This window comes from Chiloscyllium plagiosum, chromosome 1 (genome assembly GCF_004010195.1).
Source record: "Chiloscyllium plagiosum isolate BGI_BamShark_2017 chromosome 1, ASM401019v2, whole genome shotgun sequence".
Classification (NCBI taxonomy): Eukaryota; Metazoa; Chordata; class Chondrichthyes; order Orectolobiformes; family Hemiscylliidae; genus Chiloscyllium; species Chiloscyllium plagiosum.
In genome coordinates this window covers 118995206-119016143 of record NC_057710.1, presented here as the reverse complement: position 1 = coordinate 119016143, position 20938 = coordinate 118995206, and the positions used below count along the sequence as shown (strand labels likewise).

At 40.2% G+C, this 20938-nt stretch overlaps 1 protein-coding gene across 7 annotated transcripts in view; it reads right to left on the bottom strand.

Annotated features, from left to right (window-relative positions):
- The window catches only part of si:ch73-234b20.5 (uncharacterized protein LOC449923 homolog), a 43029-nt gene that overhangs the window by 19395 nt on the left and 2696 nt on the right, over window positions 1-20938 (bottom strand). For 5 of the 7 annotated variants that reach the window (XM_043695039.1, XM_043695030.1, XM_043695021.1 and 2 more), the window contains exon 2: window positions 1154-1312. In XM_043695039.1, coding sequence (XP_043550974.1) covers window positions 1154-1312 — 159 coding nt within the window. Of the gene's footprint in view, window positions 1-1153; window positions 1313-2167; window positions 2263-13968; window positions 14248-20938 lie in introns of those variants that run through there. The other 2 variants (XM_043695047.1, XM_043695052.1) reach the window with 2 other exon arrangements.

Below are 20938 nucleotides of genomic sequence, written 5' to 3'. Positions count from 1 at the left end.
GAGGTGTAGTGGAGGTGTAATGGTTACCTCAGAGTACAACGGGATCTTGATCAGATGTGCTGGTGGGCTGAGGAGTGACAGATGGAGTTTAATTTAGATAAATATGCAGTGCTGCATTTGGAAAGGCAAATCAGAGCAGAACTTAATGGAAAGGTCCTGGAAATTGTTGCTGAATAAACAGACCTTGGAGTGCATAATTCCTTGAAAGTAGAGTTGCAGATAGATAGGATAGTGAAGAAGGCATTTGGTATACTATCTTTTATTTGTCAGACCAATGAGTACAGGTGTTGGGAGGTCATGTTGCGGCTGTACAGGACATTGGTGAGGCCACTTTTGGAATATTTTGTGCAATTCTCATCTCCATCCTATCGGAAGGATGTTGTGAAACTTGCAAGAATTCAGAAAAGATTTACAAAGATTTTGCCAGGTTTGGAGGGCTTGAGCTATAGGGAGAGGCTGAATAGGCTGGTGCTGTTTTCCCTGGAACAGTGGCGGCTGAGAGGTGATCTTATAGAGGTTTATAAAATCATGAGGGGCATAGATAGGATAAATAGACAAATTTCCCTGTGGTGGGGAAATCCAGAACTAGAGAGCATAGGTTTAGGGCAAGAGGGAAAAGATATAAAATGAACCTAAGGGGCAGCTTTTTCATGCAGAAGGTGGTACGTGTATGGAATTAGCTGCCAGAGGAAGTGGTGGAGGCTGGTACAATTACAACATTTAAAATCTTCTGGATGGGCATATGAATGGGAAGGGTTTAGAGGGATATGGACCAAGTGTTGGAAAATGGGACTAGATTGGGTTAGGATATCTATTGGCATGGACAAGTTGGACCAAAGGGTCTACTTACATGCTGAACATCTCTGTGACTATGACTATATGAATGCTGGTGTAGAAAATGGATTGTGGTTAAAAGGCACCAATGAGGTAACATAGGTATAGTTTTACTCTGTGTCTGACTGCACTTTTGATATGCGTATACTTGATTAAACATATGGAATCCTTCCGCTGAATATCCATAGCCTTAAGCAGAGATTATATGCAGTGAAAAAAAACATGAAATATTATTAGTAAACTGTTTCTGAGGCTAAACATAAGAAGGAATGTATTTTTTTCCATTCACCATTTTCAATTGGGAAAGTGAGATACTTACAGATGCTTGGAGATCATCTGTCTTAATGATCAGGTCATCCAGTTTTTCTCCTCTTTCCAGAACCTTTTCAATGTTCTGTGACATGATGCCCTTTACATCATTCACCTGACCCTGTATGTGAGACAACTTCTCAGGGCCTGGATCCATACTGCAGCTGGCCTGAAATGACACAGATTACCACTTCAAAACCTGTCACATCTCTCAGAAAACCATCAAAGCTCCTCACAAACAGCAAATTATTTTGAAGTTTTCACAGCTACTGCACAGAAAATATGACAACTAGTTAAGTGGCCATTTAGTCTATTGTTATGTAAACAACACCACATACAATCTATGAAACCCAGAAAAGCTGATAAGTAAAGCTCAAAAATGTCATGACATACTCCCAAAAAGACTGATAAATAAAAAAAGTGCTGAATAAAAGTCTATGACCAAAGCTGACATCTCATGGCAACCAAATAGGTTGCATTTTATTTCAACTGCATTGTATTTCAGGATTCCTCCTGGTGCTTTGGATACAATGATTTAATTCATTTTTTTTCTAAAAGCTGAAACCAACGAGCATCAAAAATTGTATTTAAGCCTATTCTCTGTGTATGAGTTGACACTCCTTTTCTGTTAAGAAATATTAAACTTACATTAGGGGTTGGCCTCAATATTTCACCTCAGAAATTCAAGATTGACTTGTTTTATAAGTTAGCTCATGGGATCAAGCATGCTGCCAAGAAAATGTGCTGGAGTTTCAGACATGTCCAAACAGCGACGTACAACAAACAAAGATAGTTATCTGACAAAAATGAAGTGCAGTACAAAGCTAGTTTCAAACTAGAAAGCGTAACATTTGTTCATCCATCAAATAGCTGTGTTACATTGAGGAATTCAATAAAAAATCTATTGCCAGAATGGAAGTTGAAGAAGCTGCTCCTGATCAAACATGTCATGAGATCAGGGACCAGCTATTAACCTGGCCTTGAGTTGTACATACTGGACTAGGCCCTCTGTCAGAATGCTTACGTTTTTACCAGAAGTGAAGAATCTAAACTTGTACTGAAGTGAGTCAAACATTGAGTTGAGCAAAGATTTCAAAGCACCAGCTGGTTAGTGTAGGCAAAAGTGAGGACTGCAGATGCTGGAAACCAGAGTTTAGATTAGAGTCGTGCTGAAAAAGCACAGCAGGTCAGGCAGCATCCGAGGAGCAGGAAAATCGACGTTTCAGGCTAAAGCCCTTCATCAGGAATAGAGGCAGGGAGTCTCCAGGGTGGAGAGAGGGGGAGGGGAAGTGAGGAAACTGGTGAAGTTCACATTGATGCCCTGGGTTGAAGTGTTCCGAGGCTGGTTAGTGTAGCCACTTTATGGAAACAAAAAGTCTAGTGTTTTGACAGAAGTCCTGGACAGCGTAGAGAGTACCAAAAGATCTCAATGCCAAAATTATCAGTTTCCAAAAAAATTATCAGGCAGTAGGAAAAAAAAGTGTTTATAATAACATCAGCAACGTGGACATGTCAACATGGGCCATTATTTCAATGTACCCAGCATCTAAACTGTGGAGCAGAAAACTCTACAAACAATTCTAATGAAAAGTATAGGTAATAAGAGTGGTATTATCCTGTAAAACTGATGGAGCAAAATTAATTCATTATTAACATGTAATTTTCAAATGCAGGAATTATGTCCATGTCTGCAATAACAGTTGAATGGATGAGCATGAAGTGAAGCTGTGGATCAAAAATATGCAGCATAGATGTCCAGTGGTGTAGTCAGAGAATGCAGTGGGTATTGTTTAGTCCCATAAACTCATTTAAATCAAGGCGTGCCTGCAAAGAAAAACTATCCAATCTGCAGATAAATCAGGCTGTCTAATATCCATAATTCAATCTTTGGATGAATGTGTGCTTCAACAAGTCCTTCAAGTATCACATTTGCCTTTAATTGAATACATGAATTGATGGTAGAGAAATAACCTTCACAAACAATGTTGCTCCACTCAATGTTTTTTTTTGTGATTTAGTCATCCACTGATGAGATCCACAAGTTACTATCATACCCTTCAAGAATGCAGAATATTCAATCACATCAATAGAGAGATGATTTATTGTGAAGGGATGATTTTGAAACTGAAAATATCTAAGCTGATCTCAAGTAGGTTTCTTGCAATGCTTATATTCTCTAGCATTTAGAAAGATGAGAGGCAATCTCACTGAGGCATACCAGGTCCTGAAGGGGCCTCACAGGGTAGATGGTGAGAAGTTATTTCCACGAGTTAGGGAATTCAAAACATGTGAGTACAGGAGTAGGATAAAGGGCCAATTATTTGGGAGTGAGACGAAGAGAAATTACTTCTCTCAAAGGGATTTAAATCTTTGGAATTCTCTAGCCCACAGTATTGTGGATATTTCATTGTTGAATATGTTTAAAACTGGGATAAACAGGGTTCTGTTCCCCTGAATCAAGGGATATGGGAAGTGGAGCTGAAGCTAAATACTAGACATGATCACATAAAATTGTGGGATGAGTTCAGTGTGGTCTGTTCCTGTTCCTATTTCTTGTGTTCTTAAATGCCATAGCCAAAACAACTTCGATTGAATTTGATTAACTATTTGCATTGGAAGCCAATAACTCATAGAGTCATACAGAATGGAAACAGACCTTTCAGTCCAACCAGTTCATGCCAAACATGTTCCCAAACTAAACTTATCTGACCTTCCTGCGCTTGGCCCATATTCCTCCAAACTTTTCCCATTCATGAATTTTATCCAAATCTCTTAAACATTTTAACTGTACCTGCGTCCACCACTTTCTCTGGCAGTTCATTCCACATATGAATTGGTCTCTGTGTAAAAAAAGTTGTCCGTCATGTCTTTTTAAAATCTTTCTCCTCTCACCTCAAAAATCTGCTCCCTAGTTTTGAACTCCCCTACCCTCGGGAAACAACCTTAGCAATTCACCATATCTATGTCCCTCATCATTTTATAAATCTTAATAAGGTCAGTCGTCAACCTGCTATGCTCCAGTGAAAGTCCCAGTCTATTTTTATATCTCAAACACTCTAATCCCAGCAACGTTCCTGGTAAATCCTTTCTGTATCCTATCCACTTTAATAATAACCTTCCTATAACAGGATGACCAGAACTGTAGACAGTACACAGAGGCCTCACCAAAGGTTCTGTATAACCTCAATATGACACCCCAACTCTTATAGTCAAAGCTGAGCAATGAAACAAGTGTGACAAATGCTTGCTCAACCACCCTGTTCTACATGTGATGCAAATTTCCAAGAATTATGTACCTGAACCCCTAGGTCTCTCTGATCGACAACACTACCCAGGGCCCTGCCAGTAATTGTGTAAGTACTTGTTTGTATTATAAAAATGCAATAGGTCACATTTATCCAAATTAAACTCTATCTGTCTCTCCTCAACCCACTGACCCACTTGATCAAGATCTCTTTGTAATGTTAGATAATCTTCTGCATTGTCCACTACGCCATCAATTTGGTGTCATCTGCAGATGTACTAACATGCCTCCTAAATTTTCATCTATTCTTTGATATAAAATGGCAAAAAGTGTTTTGAGATTGTTTAAAGGTAACTTTGTAGAATTAATTCATTTAATAAAATATGTCATGTTGATTTAATTTGAATTATTGGTACATTTTTTCGCCATTTTACAATGACAGCTTCCTACACTAATTCATTTTATACTTGGTGAATAAGTTGAGTCTTGCTTCCGGAAGCATATTTTGAAGTCTCAGAGATCAACTGATGTGTTGTGATTATAAGGTGTGTTCTGTAAGATGAGATCTTGAAAAAAATTAGTTGCAGTTCCACTCAATGTTTCAGCAGATGTGTGACAGAGATTAGGTGGAGTCCACAAAAACTCAGTTTGTGCAAAGGTACATTTCGAAATTTGTGATGGAACCAGTGATGCTACAACATTTATTTCCTCTTGGTGTCTGTCTCCTTGGGAATTTTTAATTTTGAGGCATTTGGCAGCTAAGTTTATAAATTGATCTAGGAATGCTGTAAAAGACAATGGGTAAACTCCTGGCATTTTTTCAAACAGGATAATGCAATCTTTAGCATCCTCTTGAACCCTGAAGCATCTTAAAGGAAAACCAGTAAAACATGCAAATGACACACTGATCATCTTACACTTATTTCAAAATGGAGCTCCAGTACGACCAGTCCATGCATTTCCAACTATTACTGATATTGTTTACTGGTGTTTCCCTCTGGGTTGTACATGGTCCATTGTTAACATCTCATCCAAAAGATGGAACTTCTAACAGTATTTACAGTGATGGTCTCCTTGGTCAAGTACCCTGCACGCAGTCACTGTCTGGGTTTGTGGCCACATACACAAGCAGAGAGTTGCTTGTACATGGAATGCTTCCCTGCCAAAGGAATGCATATTTGTAAAACCTGGGCAGTGAAAATAAACGTAAATTGGAGATCATCAGTGGCATTAAGCAGCAGGAAGTTGATCAACCCTCCTCACTGAGCAGCTGCAGTGTTCAGTATCTGGGCCATGAGAAAAACATTCATCCTCTCAATGTATCCCCAAAATCACCCACTGCACCCAGGTGATTGCTAAATGTGGGAAGACAATGGAAGTCACTGTGGTCAGGATCTTGACCAACTCTACAGAACTACGACATTGAAAATTAACCTTTCTTCCAATTCAAAGACACAGAGACATCACTTCAGATAACATCATCATTATGCTGTCAAGGAGGAAAAACAATTGTAGGAACTTACGTTTCATTTACGTAACTATCTATAACTTACTTAAAAAGTATTATGCCTTTGGTCAATGGGTTGGCTACAAATATTTACTTGCTGTTGTCACATTTTTGTCATACTTCCACATTAACGTGTTTTCCCTACACTAAGTTCTTGTCTTTAGTTGCAATGCACCTTTACAAACATTCATTCACAGGATGTGGGTGTCACTAGATAGACCAACATTTATTGCCCAGCCCTGACTGCCCTCGGTAGTTCACTTTGCTGTGGCTTTGGAGTCCAGACCAGGTAAAGATGGCTGTTTCACCCTATTCTAAGTTTTGGTGTTGGTCAATCTGTTCAGAGGGACTTTTACACATAGTGTAGGTGGGATTTGAACCTGGATCAGAGGTAGATATACTACCACTCCACCACAATAACTCACTACAATTCTGAGTTTTTAAAAAAAAAAAAAAATATATATAGAAATGCTCTTACACAGAACTGAATATTGTTTTCCCCACCATCAAATCAGCCATGATACTTTTCATCCAATTAACCAATTTCGGTGTAAAACCCATTAAGGGCAACATAATACCATCAAAGGTGAAGGAGCATTCTACGTTTTTCTACATATTTTATATTGGGAATCAACTGCACAATCTGGTCACTAAATGGTTTTCTGAAGTTGAGTAAAATTTTTAAGTACTCAGATACAAATATTTCAATGTCTTTTGGTTACATTTATCCAATCAATTATATTTTGTGTGGTTTACTCCCCTTAGTAAAAGTTTGTTACTTGAGGGCTTTAGCTTGTTCCAAAAGTCGAGAGCATGACGCTGGAAAAGCACAGCAGGTCAGGCAGTATCCGAGGAGCAGGAGAATCGAGGTTTGGGGCATGAGCCCTTCATCAGGATGTCTTTCCTTATAAAAGGCTTATGCCCGAAATGTCAATCTCCAGCATCTGCAGTCCTCACTTTCTCCTAGCTTCTCCCAAAAGCCTCCAAATGAAATTAATGATTTTGCCTGCAGAATGTGACACTTAGAGCTGAATTTGGATTCTCTGTTTAGCAGTTTTCAATATTATTTGAGGTGAAATGAGGTCAAGTTTCAATATATGTAAAGTATGCTGTTTAAACAGGGAGAGAGAGCAGGGATTTCCCATTTTGTTTTAAAGCAAGTGGGTCCAGTGGCAACTAAAATGCCACTTCCACCGTCAAGAAAACTCATTGTCTCACCTAGGTAAAAACAATGACTGCAGATGCTGGAAACCAGATTCTGGATTAGTGGTGCTGGAAGAGCACAGCAATTCAGGCAACATCCGAGGAGCAGTAAAATCGATGTTTCGGGCAAAAGCCCTTTATCAGGAATAAAGGCAGAGAGCCTGAAGGGTGGAGAAATATCTCTCCACCCTTCAGGCTCTCTGCCTTCAATCCTGATGAAGGGCTTTTGCCCGAAACGTCAATTTTACTGCTCCTCGGATGCTGCCTGAACTGCTGTGCTCTTCCAGCACCACTGATCCAGAATCTGGTTTCCAGCATCTGCAGTCATTGTTTTTACCTTAGGGATTCAATGGCAAGAATCAAGTACTTTATATTCTGTTCTTGCAGTGTGGGTTTGTGGAGACAATTCGATTATAGGGGTTGGAAGCAAGGGCAGAAGTCAGATTGGGACGACTATGACCCTGATTTCCCTGTGGTAAACGTCTCTTGCATGGCAGCCAGGCAGGAGATTGGTGATGTGATATATCGAGGCCCTTCAATGGCCATTCATTGATCACTTTAAGGGTTTTAATTGTTGATAAATTGAGAAAGTTGCCCATGGACCTTCTCACGCAGAATTTGGGGGATGAGAAGGAGGTGGGTTTCTAAGGACAACTCACCTCATTATGTCCCCTTCTCGCTACCTTGCTATCTTCAAGAACAGGAAGATTGCACCCAGAGTTTTTAATGAAACGGAAAATGACAGTGGTCTAATTACACACTTGTAGCACTTTTTTTAATCCAATAAACATTAAAAAGTGTAAAAAGTTGAGGAATATAGCAAGAAAATGTGATTCATGAGAGCTGACACACCAATTAGCATCAGTACCTCTAATTGGAGGAAGCTCCCCTCACATGACCCACTGACCAAAGACTTTTATCACAATTGATGATTGGCCAACATCCAGATATCAGTCTGGCCCTGTCCATAATTTACAATTTATCATGAATCTAGTCTTAGAGAAATTGTGTTATGTCTCATAGTCAGTACATCAGAACATCTTTAACATGTGCTCACGAGCTGATCATTGTTTCATAACGTGTGCCCTGAAGATATAAAGATCTCAGTCTCCATCTTACCCCAGTGACTATCTGAAGCATGACTTGCTACTGAAAGCATGCTGTTATATTGTAACTAATAGTTTAATGCTAACCCACACACTTAGGTGCTTATGAATGTATTTTTTTGTCCATAATAGTTATCTGTAATAGATGTCTGTTGGATTCTTTAATGCCATGATTTCTTGCCCAGTTTCTTGTGTCACAAGGGATAACATCAGCATTCCTGCATCAGGTCAAGCACTGTGTTGGACCCAAAATCACATCATTCAATCCTGTCATTGTATGTTATCAATGGATATATGAAATGAAATGCAACAGATGGTGGGAGGAGATAGAGTCAGAGAGTCATACAGCACAGAAACAGACATTTCAACTTCTGTCCACTCATCCATGCCAACCAAGTTTCCCAAACTAGACTAGTCCCATTTGCTTGCATTTGGCCCATAGCCCTCTAAACCTTTCCTATTCATGTGCCAGTGTAAATGTTTTGTAGAGTCATAGAGTCATAAAGCATGGAAACAAACCCTTCTGTCTAACTCATCAGGAGAGATCCCCAGGCATATTTGAGTAATCCAGAAAAAAATTGGGACACACAAATGTTATTGAAAAGCTCAAACTGTTCTCATAAAATCGGTGTGTCTGGTTACCTTAACCAGAATATAATGTTTGGTTACTTTAACCTTATATAATGGTTGCTTTAAAATACAATTAGTGGATGCCTGATGGCTGAATACACAGCATGTGGAACAGTGTGGCTTAGAATATAGAGGAGGACATTAAAATTAATTACGCCATAGAACAGAAATAACTTGTTCCCAAAAATAAGGTTTGAAAGAAAAATTGTTCTTGCTGCATTTCAAATTAACTGGACCTCAATCATGCAAGCCAATGACAGCTACCTGTCAAGAGATGGCGCTGTACCTCACATACATTGCACTTACAACACGCAGAGGAAATGCCAAGGTGACAATGACTGTTCATTTATTTCAATATTTATTAATACAACTAAGTTGCATATCACCTTTATTTATAATATATGATTTTCCATGAGATAAACTGGACAATTAAAAACTCCCTTGAAAAGCTTGAAAACATTATCCTGAACAACATACAATCATGAGATAAATAAGTGAAGTACATTTTTGAGTAATTGTTTGAATTTGTTAGCTCAGTTGGATGGATAAATGGCTAGACTATAGTGCAGGATGCTGCTAACAGTGTTGGTTTAATCCCACAATCTGCTGTGATAGTTCCTGCCTCCTTCTCTTGAACATGCTTGACATGATGGAATGGCATGCCCCAAGTTATATAAACATTTGCCTCTCTCTAACAGAGTGGGCTAAAGATAATTACCTGCCAGTTTCGAGTTTTCAGTCTTACTTAACTCACAAAAAAATCATGTGTCTGATCTGAACATGATACTGCAGGCACTCTGTCAGCTTTGGAGGTTTTCAAATGCCCATGTTGCAGTTCAGAGCGATAGATAGTGCCAGAGATCTTTCTCACAAAATATCTAGTGTGTATTTCTCTAACCATCATGAAATTTTGATTATATCAACTCTCATATCATTAGTTTTCTGATGCAATGGAAATAGAGACATTTTATAAAGATAAAGCACACATTATGAATTTTTGAGTTTGGAATGCTAATCCTGTAAGAGTCCGAGTGCTGCAAAAGTACATTCCTGTTAGGAAAGTATTTTCCTGTTTTAATTTTTGTCACAGTTTTCTTTCATTTCTGATCATCCGTCCATAATCTCCTGGACAGCACCAAATAACCAGTGCTAGTGGAGATTTGTTGGTTTGTTATATCTAAGAACTGGAGATTTGTTGGTGTTGTTAATAATATTAAACTCATCTTTTGTAACCAGTACAAAGAAATGCCAACTGCCTCAATTTGAGCAACACTGGCAATTGCTATCTAGCTGCCACCTGAACCAAGGTTACAAAAAAATTCAAACCGATTGTACAATGTAGGTAGTTAGGTGGGGTTTCTTCCACTCTGAAAGGTATTTTTAATACAGGGACCGACAATAATTGTTGACGGCACAAGTAAATCTGGAGCACACAACTATGTCACCAAACAATTCAGTGCAAACTAGTTTGATAACCAACCGGTGGGCTGAATGGTCTTCATCATGGCTTAAATAGTGATGACTTTATGATAGCATTTCAGCTCAATGCTCTAGAATACTCTTACAGGTCACCATTGCAGCTGGATTTGTCACTCGCAGCTTACTATCTCTGTAATAGGTGTAGGCGATGGTCCAATTGCTAACTTATTAATCAAGAAACTCAGCTAATGTTCTAGTGACATGGGTCCATATCCTGCTACAGCAAATGGTAGAATTTTGAATTCAATAAAAAATAAAATCTGGAGTTAAGAATCTACTGATGACTATGAATCCATTGTTGATTGTTGGAAAAACCTATCTGGTTCATGAATGCACTTCAGGGAAGGAAATCTGCCATCCTCACTTGGTCTGTCTTACATGTGACTCCAGATCCATAGCAATGTGGTTGATTCTCAATTGCCCTCTGAAATGGCATAGTAAGCCATTCAATTGTACCAATCACTACATAGTCTCAAAGAAGATTCTGCGTAATCCAAGATGGAGGAAGGGAAACATTGTGGCTGTAATAGCCGCTCCTTTCTTAAGGTATTTTAGCTGTTGGAGGTGATTTCCTCAAATTTCAGAAGCAGTATTTGCTTTTTTATATGCTGTTGCATTGGTTTGGAACTATGGGGAAAAGAAGATCAAAACAACAGCACTTTAAAAAGGAGGAAGAGAGACAAAGGTCAGAGGACACATGGTCAGTGAATCAAATGAGAAAGAAATGTACCCTGCTGTCTGACACAGCAGTGAATCTGCACAGCTACTGCCTTTGCTGTTTGAGTTCAAATATCTCTGGACATTGGAGCATGTCCAAGAAAAATGAACAAACAGTGAAATTTACGCTGACCGCGGAGGAACCCGTGAAGGGGAGCTCACAGCACGGCAGCAAGGTTTGTCAGTGTAACCTTGTTGTAATTTTTTAATAAAACAATCCACAATAGTCAGTAGTATGGGTTCTTTATTGATTATACATTTTATTGAGACCTGTATTCTGGTTAAATTTAAATTTAACAAAATATAAAACATAGGTACTAAGCTAGCCTGGAGCAGTGTTTTTTAGAGCAATAAGACTGTGCTATTTTCTGTAGATTGTTAAGGTGCAAAGATAGCCTTTAGTAGTGCGATGTGCCCTTCCTGTCGGATGTGGGAGTTTAGGGAGAGTTTCCATGTTACTGATGATTATGTCTGCAAGAAGTGTCTTCGGTTGCATATCCTATCACATTGCATGGATTGGTTGGAGTGGCATTTGGAGGCAAGGAGGAATTTACAGGAGCTAGGGGGTGTGGTGGATGGCAGTTATAGGAAAGGAGAAAAGCTGCACATATGGTCAGGTAGATGGGTTAACTCCAGGAAGATACGAGGTGGAGGCAGGTAGTGCAGTAGTCTCCTGTAGCTATTCCCATTTCAAACAAGTGTGCTGTTTTGGAAAATGTAGGGGGTGATGGACTCTCAGGGGAGTGTAACACGAACAGCCAAGTTTCTGGTATTGAGAGTAGCTCTAATGTAACAAAGGGTATGCCAGGTTCCAAGCGATCTATTGTGATAGGGGACTCTCTAGCCAGAGGCAGAGACAGACATTTCTGCGGCCGAAGTGAGAAATCAAAATGGTGTGTTGCCTCCCTAGACCCAGGGAGATCTTCATCCTATTGCCCTTGTGAAATGAATAGCCTTTAACCTTTTCATATCAAATGTCAATATATCAAACTGATAGTCAGCATTTCAAACAATGTATCAACTTGTCCCCCCGCTTGGAGATGGCCACAAGTAATCATTTAAATTTGGAAAGCAAGACAGAAGGCTGTCAGCATCAATTCAACTGGTTGGAAGGCCAAACTAGGCCATCAAACTAACCAGTCAGATGGTCTTCACCCTCCTTGTTCATTTTAAATTAACATGAAAAGTTAAAATGAGTTACTTTCTGAAGTCCTGTTGGTATGGAAATCTGCTGTATTTACCTGGCTCAACCTACATGTGAGTCCAGACCTTCAGTATTGTGGTTGACTCTTAACTGTCCTGCAAAATGCAAGCTGCTTTGTTGTGCTGATCAACTACAGAAAAGAGCAAAAGGAATAAGATTGGCAGATTGCTCAGCAATGATCCAAGCACTGAGCCCCTGCACCCTATGGGGATTTGTGGCCAAAATTAGGAGAGCTGTCCTGCAGACTAGCTGAGCAACAGAGTGAGATAGTCATAGTCACAGAATAGTAACTTGCAGACGAGTACTTGACACACCTTACCACTCCTTGGTACATCCTGTCAAACCAACAGGAGAGAACTACTAGAGTTGGCTCTACAGTGGAATATAGTTAGGACAAATTTGTCAGCGAGTCATATAGCTCAGAAGCAGACCCTTTGGTCCAACTCGTCTGCACTGACCAGATATCTCAATCTGACCCAGTCCCATAAGCTAACATTTGACCCATTTCTCACTAATATCTTCCTATTCATGTACCTATTCAGATACCTTTTTAAATGCTGTAATTGTACCAGCCTCCACCACTTCCTCTGGCAACTTGTTCCATACATTCATCACCCTCTTCAAGAAAAAGTTATCTCTCAAGTCCTTTTTCAATCTTTCCACTCTCACCTTAAACCTATAACTTTTAGTTTTCGACCATCCTCCCCTACCCTGGGGAAAAGACCTTGACTATTCACCCCATCATTTCTCCTCATGATTTTCTAAACATCTGTAAGGTCACCCCTCAGCCTCCGTAGCTCCACATCTGGCAGTCCTCAACATTGACTCTAAACCCCATGAAGTCCCACGGCATCAAATCTAGGCAAGAAATCTTCCTGTTGATTGCTACCTACTGCACATCCTCAGCCTATGATTCAGTACTCCTCCATGTCGAACACAACTTGGAAGAAATACTGAAGATGGAAACGCCACTCTGACTTGGCAAACTTCAATGTCCAAGAACTCGCCATGTTGTGCTTTAGATATATATCGTTTCATTCAGCTAATGTAGCAGTAAGAGGTATATCTTAAACTGGTGAGAGTGCCTACTGTTGATATCAAGACAGCCTTTGCATCAATTGTGCAGTGAGCCCTAGTTGAACTGAATTCAGTGGGAATCAAGGGAAAAATTCACTGGAGAGTGGTGTCATACCTAGCTTAAAGAAAAATGGTTGTGGCTTTTGGTGGCCAGTCATTTCAGTTCCAGGACATCACTGAAGGAATTCCTTAGGGTAGTGTCCTGTCCCAATCATCTTTAGCAGTTTCATCGATGACCTTCCTTCCATTAAAAGGTTAGAAGTGGAGATGTTCACTGATGATTGCACAATATTTAGCAACATTTGCAACTCTTCAGATACTAAAGCAGTCCATGCCAACATGCCATAAGGCTTAGACAACACCAGGCTTTGGCTGCAAAGTGGTAAGTGACATTCATGCCATACAAGTGCCAGGTAATGACCATCTACAACAAGAAGAATCTAACCATTGACATCAATGTCATTACGACTGGTGGATTCCTCATTATCAACATCCTGAAGGTTGCCATTGCCGACTCACTGAACCAGCTATATCAATAGTTTTTAAAAATTAATTCTTTCATGGGATGTGAGTGTCATGGGCAATGTGGTATGTGCTCATCCCTTATGCTGTTTTGGATGGAGACATGAATTTAAACTCCTTTGGAAATAAACCTCACCTTTAATAGCTTACTTGTATTTTGTCTATTCACAAAATTCACTGCCACAGCTAATGGTGCTTCATCATTACAAAAATGATCAGTCTTAAATGTGTGGTTCATTTGCCAGCACTCGAGTCCATGGGTCAGACAGTTTTTAGGTTTCACTCCACAAACTTGAGTGTAGAAAGCTGTTGTGGACTGCCACCTTCAGGCACATCTGTGGAAGTGCAGCCACTGTCAGTGCTGCCATCTCTTAGACGATATGTTAAACTGGCACCGAGAGCAGGATTTTCCGATCTGGAATAAGGAACAGAGATCAGGGGCTGGATTATCCAAAGAGGATTTAACGGCGTGGGAGTTGGTGGTTGCTCAGTCCCATCACAATCTGTGGAAGAAATGTTGATGGCAGACCAGCTGGCTCTAAAAGAAGAGGCTGTCCCTCAGAAAGAATACTTAATTGGAGTTTGCCCCCTCCCTGTCAATGCAATGAAACTGCTGTCCAATCTGATTGACTGATAGTGCTCGGGAGAGCAGTCTGCTGCTGAGATTCCTGGGAGGCCCCTGAAGCATAGTCATGGACTCTGGACACATGGTGGGTGGGGAAGGATTGTGGCCATGGCGGTTGGATCTGGATGCCCAATGAGGGAGCCCAACGCAGTGTATGATCTCAGGGACTTTTTTTCTAAAAGATACATTCTAAACTTCACTTGAGTTTTGCGATTTATATATGAAAGAACTGAAACCAACATGGTCATTCTAAAAGATGAGAGACTTAACAAACAATCCAAGTCTTGTTCAATATACAATTTCAGTTACATCACACTGTAAACTTATGCTATAAATTCTGTGTCTTATAATCTTATACTCTACAACCACCTGATGAAGGAGCAGCACTCGGAAAGCTAGTGCTTCCAAATAAACCCATTGGACTATAACCTGGTGTTCTGTGATTTTTAACTTCGTACACTCCAGTTCAACACTGGTGTCTCCACATTGAGAAAAGTCATCCATTCTTAACAGAAGAGGTGAGGAAGCACAAGGGACTCAGTGGTTGCTGTTTTTTTTAATCTGTCAGACTAATTACAGAGGATCTACAATGAGTGGTCAGACATCATCATTCTTGGCCAGAAATCTGCAGATCTGGTAGACAGGGGTTAAAAACAAAATGAAAGGAACAAGGAAGTCAACAAACAATTTCTGAGTCCACTCATTTTCAACCCCAAACATTAGGAAATGCTTTATGTATTTCACACTTATTTCTTCTTCCACTTAAATCCCTGTTGCTAGATGGTTTTTGTCTGACGGCATAATTTAAAGAAAAAAGATGGACAATCACTGGCTTCGTGTAGGAGCACTGTTCCCATTTTCAGTCAAAGTGTGGGAGTTGACAACTAACACACCACCCCTATTCGCCGAGATAGCACAATCTGTCATATACCAACCAGCCTGTTAACAGCTGATAACCAGAGAACACATCAGTGACTTGGCCTATTGCAAGGTGTCCCGAATCAACAGATGTATCTGGGTCCTAAAACCAGTCAGTGGAGGCTTACCCCTCGGGATGTCCAGTGGCAATATCATTTGGTCTTGTTGAGGACAGATGGAGGACAGATGGACGGTCAGAGACATAGGTAATAGGGTGGTTTTCAGAGATATCCCTTTGTCCCTTCATCCCTGCCTCCAATTGCCACCCCCACCCTGCTGATTGGGACAACAGAGGCACATCATCCACCCTGGTAGGCAGATTTCCCAGTTGGGAAACTAACCACCTTTCTCACCTGCTGGGAAGACAAGTAATCAGGGAAGTCATGAGTTGAGGCCCTCATTTGGTCATTGAGCAGTTAAGGGCTTTAATTAGTAATGGGTCGAATAAATGTTTCCAAATTGACCTATTCATCCAGAGCTTAATGGGTAAGGTTGTGAAAAGAAGATGAGAATCTCTCAGGAGTCAGTTCACCCAATTATTTCTCCTGTTGTCATAATACCATAAGATGTAGGAGCAAAGTTCAGCCATTCAGCCCATCTAGTCTGCTCCTCCATTCAATCATGGCCAATAATGTTTCTCAACTCCATTCTCTTGCCTTCTCCCAGTAATCCTTGATCCCCTACTAATCAAGAATCTATCTATCTTTGTCTTAAATACACTCAGAGACTTGGTCTCCACAGCCTTCTGTGGCAATGAGTTCCACAGATTCACCACACTCCGGCTGAAGAAATTCCTCTATCTCTCTCACCTCCTCCAGGGAGGAGAGCTTTTGCCCAGTATGAATGAAAAGGTGTTGCCAAAACCTTTTGGTTTTACTTGTTTGCTAACAATAAAGCAATGATGTCAATTATGTTGAATTTATCTTTTCATCATTCAGATATGTCTGTTCTCACACTTTGAATAGAAGTCTTCGTGAACAACCTTTCATGATGACACTGCCTTTTTAAAATACTTCCTCAAATGTCTCTGCATTCCAGCTGAATTCTTTACAAGGTGGCTTGATCATGTGGCCTGTTTCGGGTTTGATATGTTTATCGATTAACTGCTCACTTTTATTTGTGTAACCAACACACAGGAGACCAAATGTTTATATTTTCTGACTGAGGATGGTGTCCTCTTGTGTTTGGACTGAATTGCAATCACGTTCAAATGTCTATGCTAGGATGCCATAGTCATATGATCTCTACCATGAGGTACATCCCCCTGTAGGCAGATTTCATAGGTTTCACTTCAAAAGAAGGCCTTGTGTGGAACACAGTACTGCTAATTACATATTGTGTGCAGTTTTGGTCTCCTTTTCTGAGGAAGGATGCTCATGCTCTTGAGGGATTACAGCGAAGGTTTACCAGGCTGATTCTGGGGATGATGGGACTGATGTGTCAGGAGAGATTGACTCGGTTAGGATTATTTTGTCTGGAGTTCTGAAGATTGAGGGGAGAATCTCATAGAGACTTACATTATTCTAACAGGACTAGACGGGGTAGATGCAAGGAGGATATTCCCGATGGTGGGTGTGTCCAGAACCAGGGGTCACAGTCTGAGATTTTGGGGTGGATCATTTAGGACAGAGATGAGGAAACATTTCTTCACCCAAAGCATGGTGAGGAATTCATTACCACAGGAAGTAGTTGATGCCAAAACATTGAATGTATTCAAGAGGCGGCTAGATATAGCACATGGGACAAATGGGATCAAAGGTTATGTGGAGATAACAGGATTAGGTTACTGAGTTGGACGATTGTGATGAATGGTGGAGCAGTTTCGAATGGCCCCCTCCTGCTCCTATCTTCTATGTTTCTATATTTCTACCAAACATGGTGTTGGAAATGGTGAACTGAAATAAAAAGCTGCAGGGTTTACTTGATTTCAGCTAGTTGAAAACAAAGTGAAGATCAGTCCTTGAGCAAAAATGGCAGCTTTTCCCCTACCAACTCCTGTTCACCAGGAATAAGAGACAGAACTGGGAATTTTTATGAACAATGGCAGAATCATAATTAAGGATTTGTTGGTCAAGCCAGAACAAGTACAAACCACTACACTTCTATCCCTGATGAGAAGAGATTGTTTCAAAGTACTACTCCCCCTTCAACCTCTCTGATTTCCAGAAATAAACACACAGCAGAAATTTTAAAAGCTTTGAAGACATGATTTAAGCCTCAAATGAATGTTATGCATGAGCAGTATGTTTTCAATACGAGGGAACAAAGTGGAAAGAGTGCATTGATCAAGGATAGCATCATTAAAACCACGTGCAGAAAACTGTGAACCGGTACAATTAAAGGATCAATTAATTTGAGTGTTCTAGGAAAAAGGGATCAAAAAGTAAAAACATTCCAACTAAAAGAAGACAAACTCACACTCAGCAGAACAACTGACCTGTGCAGAAGTGTCAAGGTTGTGAATCAACAGATAGAACATTTTCATGACAAGTTATAATTGCTTGCTCAATGATCTGGAACTCCAGATCCTCACTCGTGTTATTTCAATGGACTCGCAGAGTAACCTGTCCTCCTGGGACAAATACGGTGCCATTATATACTCTGAACCTTTCCTTCAAGGGCTTAATTTATGAACCATTGTGTTGAACCACCCTGCACAGGTCTTGATGTTTCATGACGTGCCAATATCTATCTGACATTCTATATTGACCTGATGTTTGGCTTCTATAGTCCTTATTCTAACAGTTCAGAAACATGTCTCACATATTGACTTGACTGAACTAATCTGTTGTATGGTGTATTCATCAGAGCCTTCAACCGTATCTCTCCATTGGCCCTCTTTACTGGCTAGTTGTGTTTCTTTTTAGCCATAAATGTATGTACAAAATGATTCAGCTTCTTGCTTTCCCCAAGCTTTCTTCTTTTCTGCATGATGTCTTCAGCAGTATTTGTGTGCTGCCCTTGGTCAGTGATTGTTCTGCGCTTTGTACCTGGATATCTATTGGCATAATACAAGGCCTATGGTCTGATCTTCCATCAATATCAACTTAGACGTCACAATGTGACAGTTGAGTCCAACCACAAATCACTTCAAAGCATTTTTCTCAAGCTGCTACCATCTGTTCCAAAATGTCTGCAAAGACTGTTACTCTGATTGCAGAGATATCATCTGGATGTGACATACAAGCAATGGAAACATGTTATTGAGGAGCAGCCATCTGGGTGATGACAGTAGAGGATGCTACAAGAAAATGTGAAATATTCCAAGTTCAAGGTGAAACAGCAGCTTGTATTGCTCTGGAAGTTATTAGCCCAGTGGAAACCCTGAATACAACAGCCTAGTGCCTTGCTCCATTCAAGAAAACTAACAAGATGCAAATTTCCAACTGTTCCATGATGTAGAGATAAAGGATGGCCAGAAAGCATCAAGGATACATCAGTTGCTATAATGGCACATTGGGCATACAGCAGTGAATTGACAGCCGGAGCTGGCCTATTGCATAAAGGCAATAGTCATTATCCCAAAGGAGTTGAGAGGAAAGATGTTAAAGTACAGCCATTCAGCTCATTAAGGAATTGAATCAAGTCTGAGGAAGGCAAGAGATATGCTGTACTGGCCAAACATGAGCAACAAAAGAAGGGACCACACTGGGCAGTTCAGTGCTTTAAATAATATTGAGCTAGGCAAACTAGAGAGCTGCTGATGACAGCCCAGACAAAATGAAGCTGGGAGGAGATCTCTTCACACTCCCAGGAACTGATTATCTTGTCACAGTAGAGTAAAATTCAAGTCATAGGTAGTGAACCAGTCAACTTCAATGACTGTGTGTTGAATGTTCAATTTGCACACTGTTCCATTCCCAATGTGTCACAAGTGAAGAATTCAGTTGCTTCATGAAAAATTGGCAAGTTCAAAACCATACATTATCCCCACATTTATCCAGAGTCAAATGGAAAGGCTTGAGGTGGCAGTGTAAATAAATTGAGAGAATCCGGCCCAGATATATACAAAGCAATTCTTGAATGGACAAGCACACATACTGAAGGCTTGGAAAGGAGTCCAATACAAAGACTAATGTCATGCCACACATAAACTACTCTTCCAAAAGCAAAAACTATGGAAGCCAGAAGTAGTAACAGGTGTGAGTGACAAAGCATGATAAAATAGCGGAAAGCCAAATCTCATTTTGTCAAGACTGCTAAACCATTGCGAGAATTGAGTGTTGGAGATCTAGTCAGAGTCCAAACATTCAACAAAAGCTAGCCCAAGTGATAACTTTGGACTAGCGTGGAGCTGATGTAAACTAGTTCACAAGTGATCAAAGTGAACTACCAGATATATTGTTGCAACCACAGGCACTTAGACTCAGCTGAGAAGCTGTTCCTATACTGCAGGCAGCTGATTGGGAAGAGATGAAGCAGCACCTGCACACCTATACGTCAATCATCAGACTCAGAAGTCCACAGCAACCCAAAATGCAGAAATACAACCCAATGTCTACTGCAGCAAACCAAATAACATAGGAATAACACTCTCTGCGGAAGGGACATCACCCAGATGAACCTAATTATAACGACATGTGCACAATCACCTGATGAAGGAGCGTCGCTCCGAAAGCTAGTGTGCTTCCAATTAAACCTGTTGGACTATAACCTGGTGTTGTGTGATTTTTATCTTTTTTTTGTGGAACAAAAAGAGAACGTTTGGATTAAAATGCAATCAAACACAAATGTCTGTCATAATCTGCTTATTGCTTTTGTCATGTGACTACTACCATGAGGCACTCACCCTAGAGGCAGACATCTTAAGTTTACTTCAATAAAGACTTTGTGTTGAACACTGTACTGCTCAGTCCAAACTAAACATCCTGTGACTGCACTGTCGGGAAAATTCCTATACCTTAATATTAAGGTACTTTGGAGACCAAGATATTCCATGAGATCTAGTTATACTTAAAGTCATCTATTAGAAATACTTAGAGCTGCACTTCTTATGTGAAGAGATCCATTTTTGTTTTAAATCCTGTACCTACAAAGAAACAACGAGAAACATAGAATAAAGTACATAAGAGAGAAGTAAACGATAGGGAAAGAAAGGTCAGAACAGTGAACATATTAATGTCACTAACTGCCCTTGTGGTCAATGTTACTGATATGGTTTTCAATGTCGATATGTGTCTGTTTCTGGTATAATTTGTGTTTATAATTGAGAAATGTCACCCTGATCAAATTTAACAGCTATGAATTGGTGGGAAATCATGTCTCACAAACTTGATTGAGTTTTTTGAAGAAGTAACAAAGAAGGGCAGAGCAGTAGATGTGATCTATATGGACTTCAGTAAGGCGTTCGACAAGGTTCCCCATGGGAGACTGGTTAGCAAGGTTAGATCTCATGGAATACAGGGAGAACTAGCCATTTGGATACAGAACTGGCTCAAAGGTAGAAGACAGAGGGTGGTGGTGGAGGGTTGTTTTTCAGACTGGAGGCCTGTGACCAGTGGAGTGCCACAAGGATCGGTGCTGGGCCCTCTACTTTTTGTCATTTACATAAATGATTTGAATG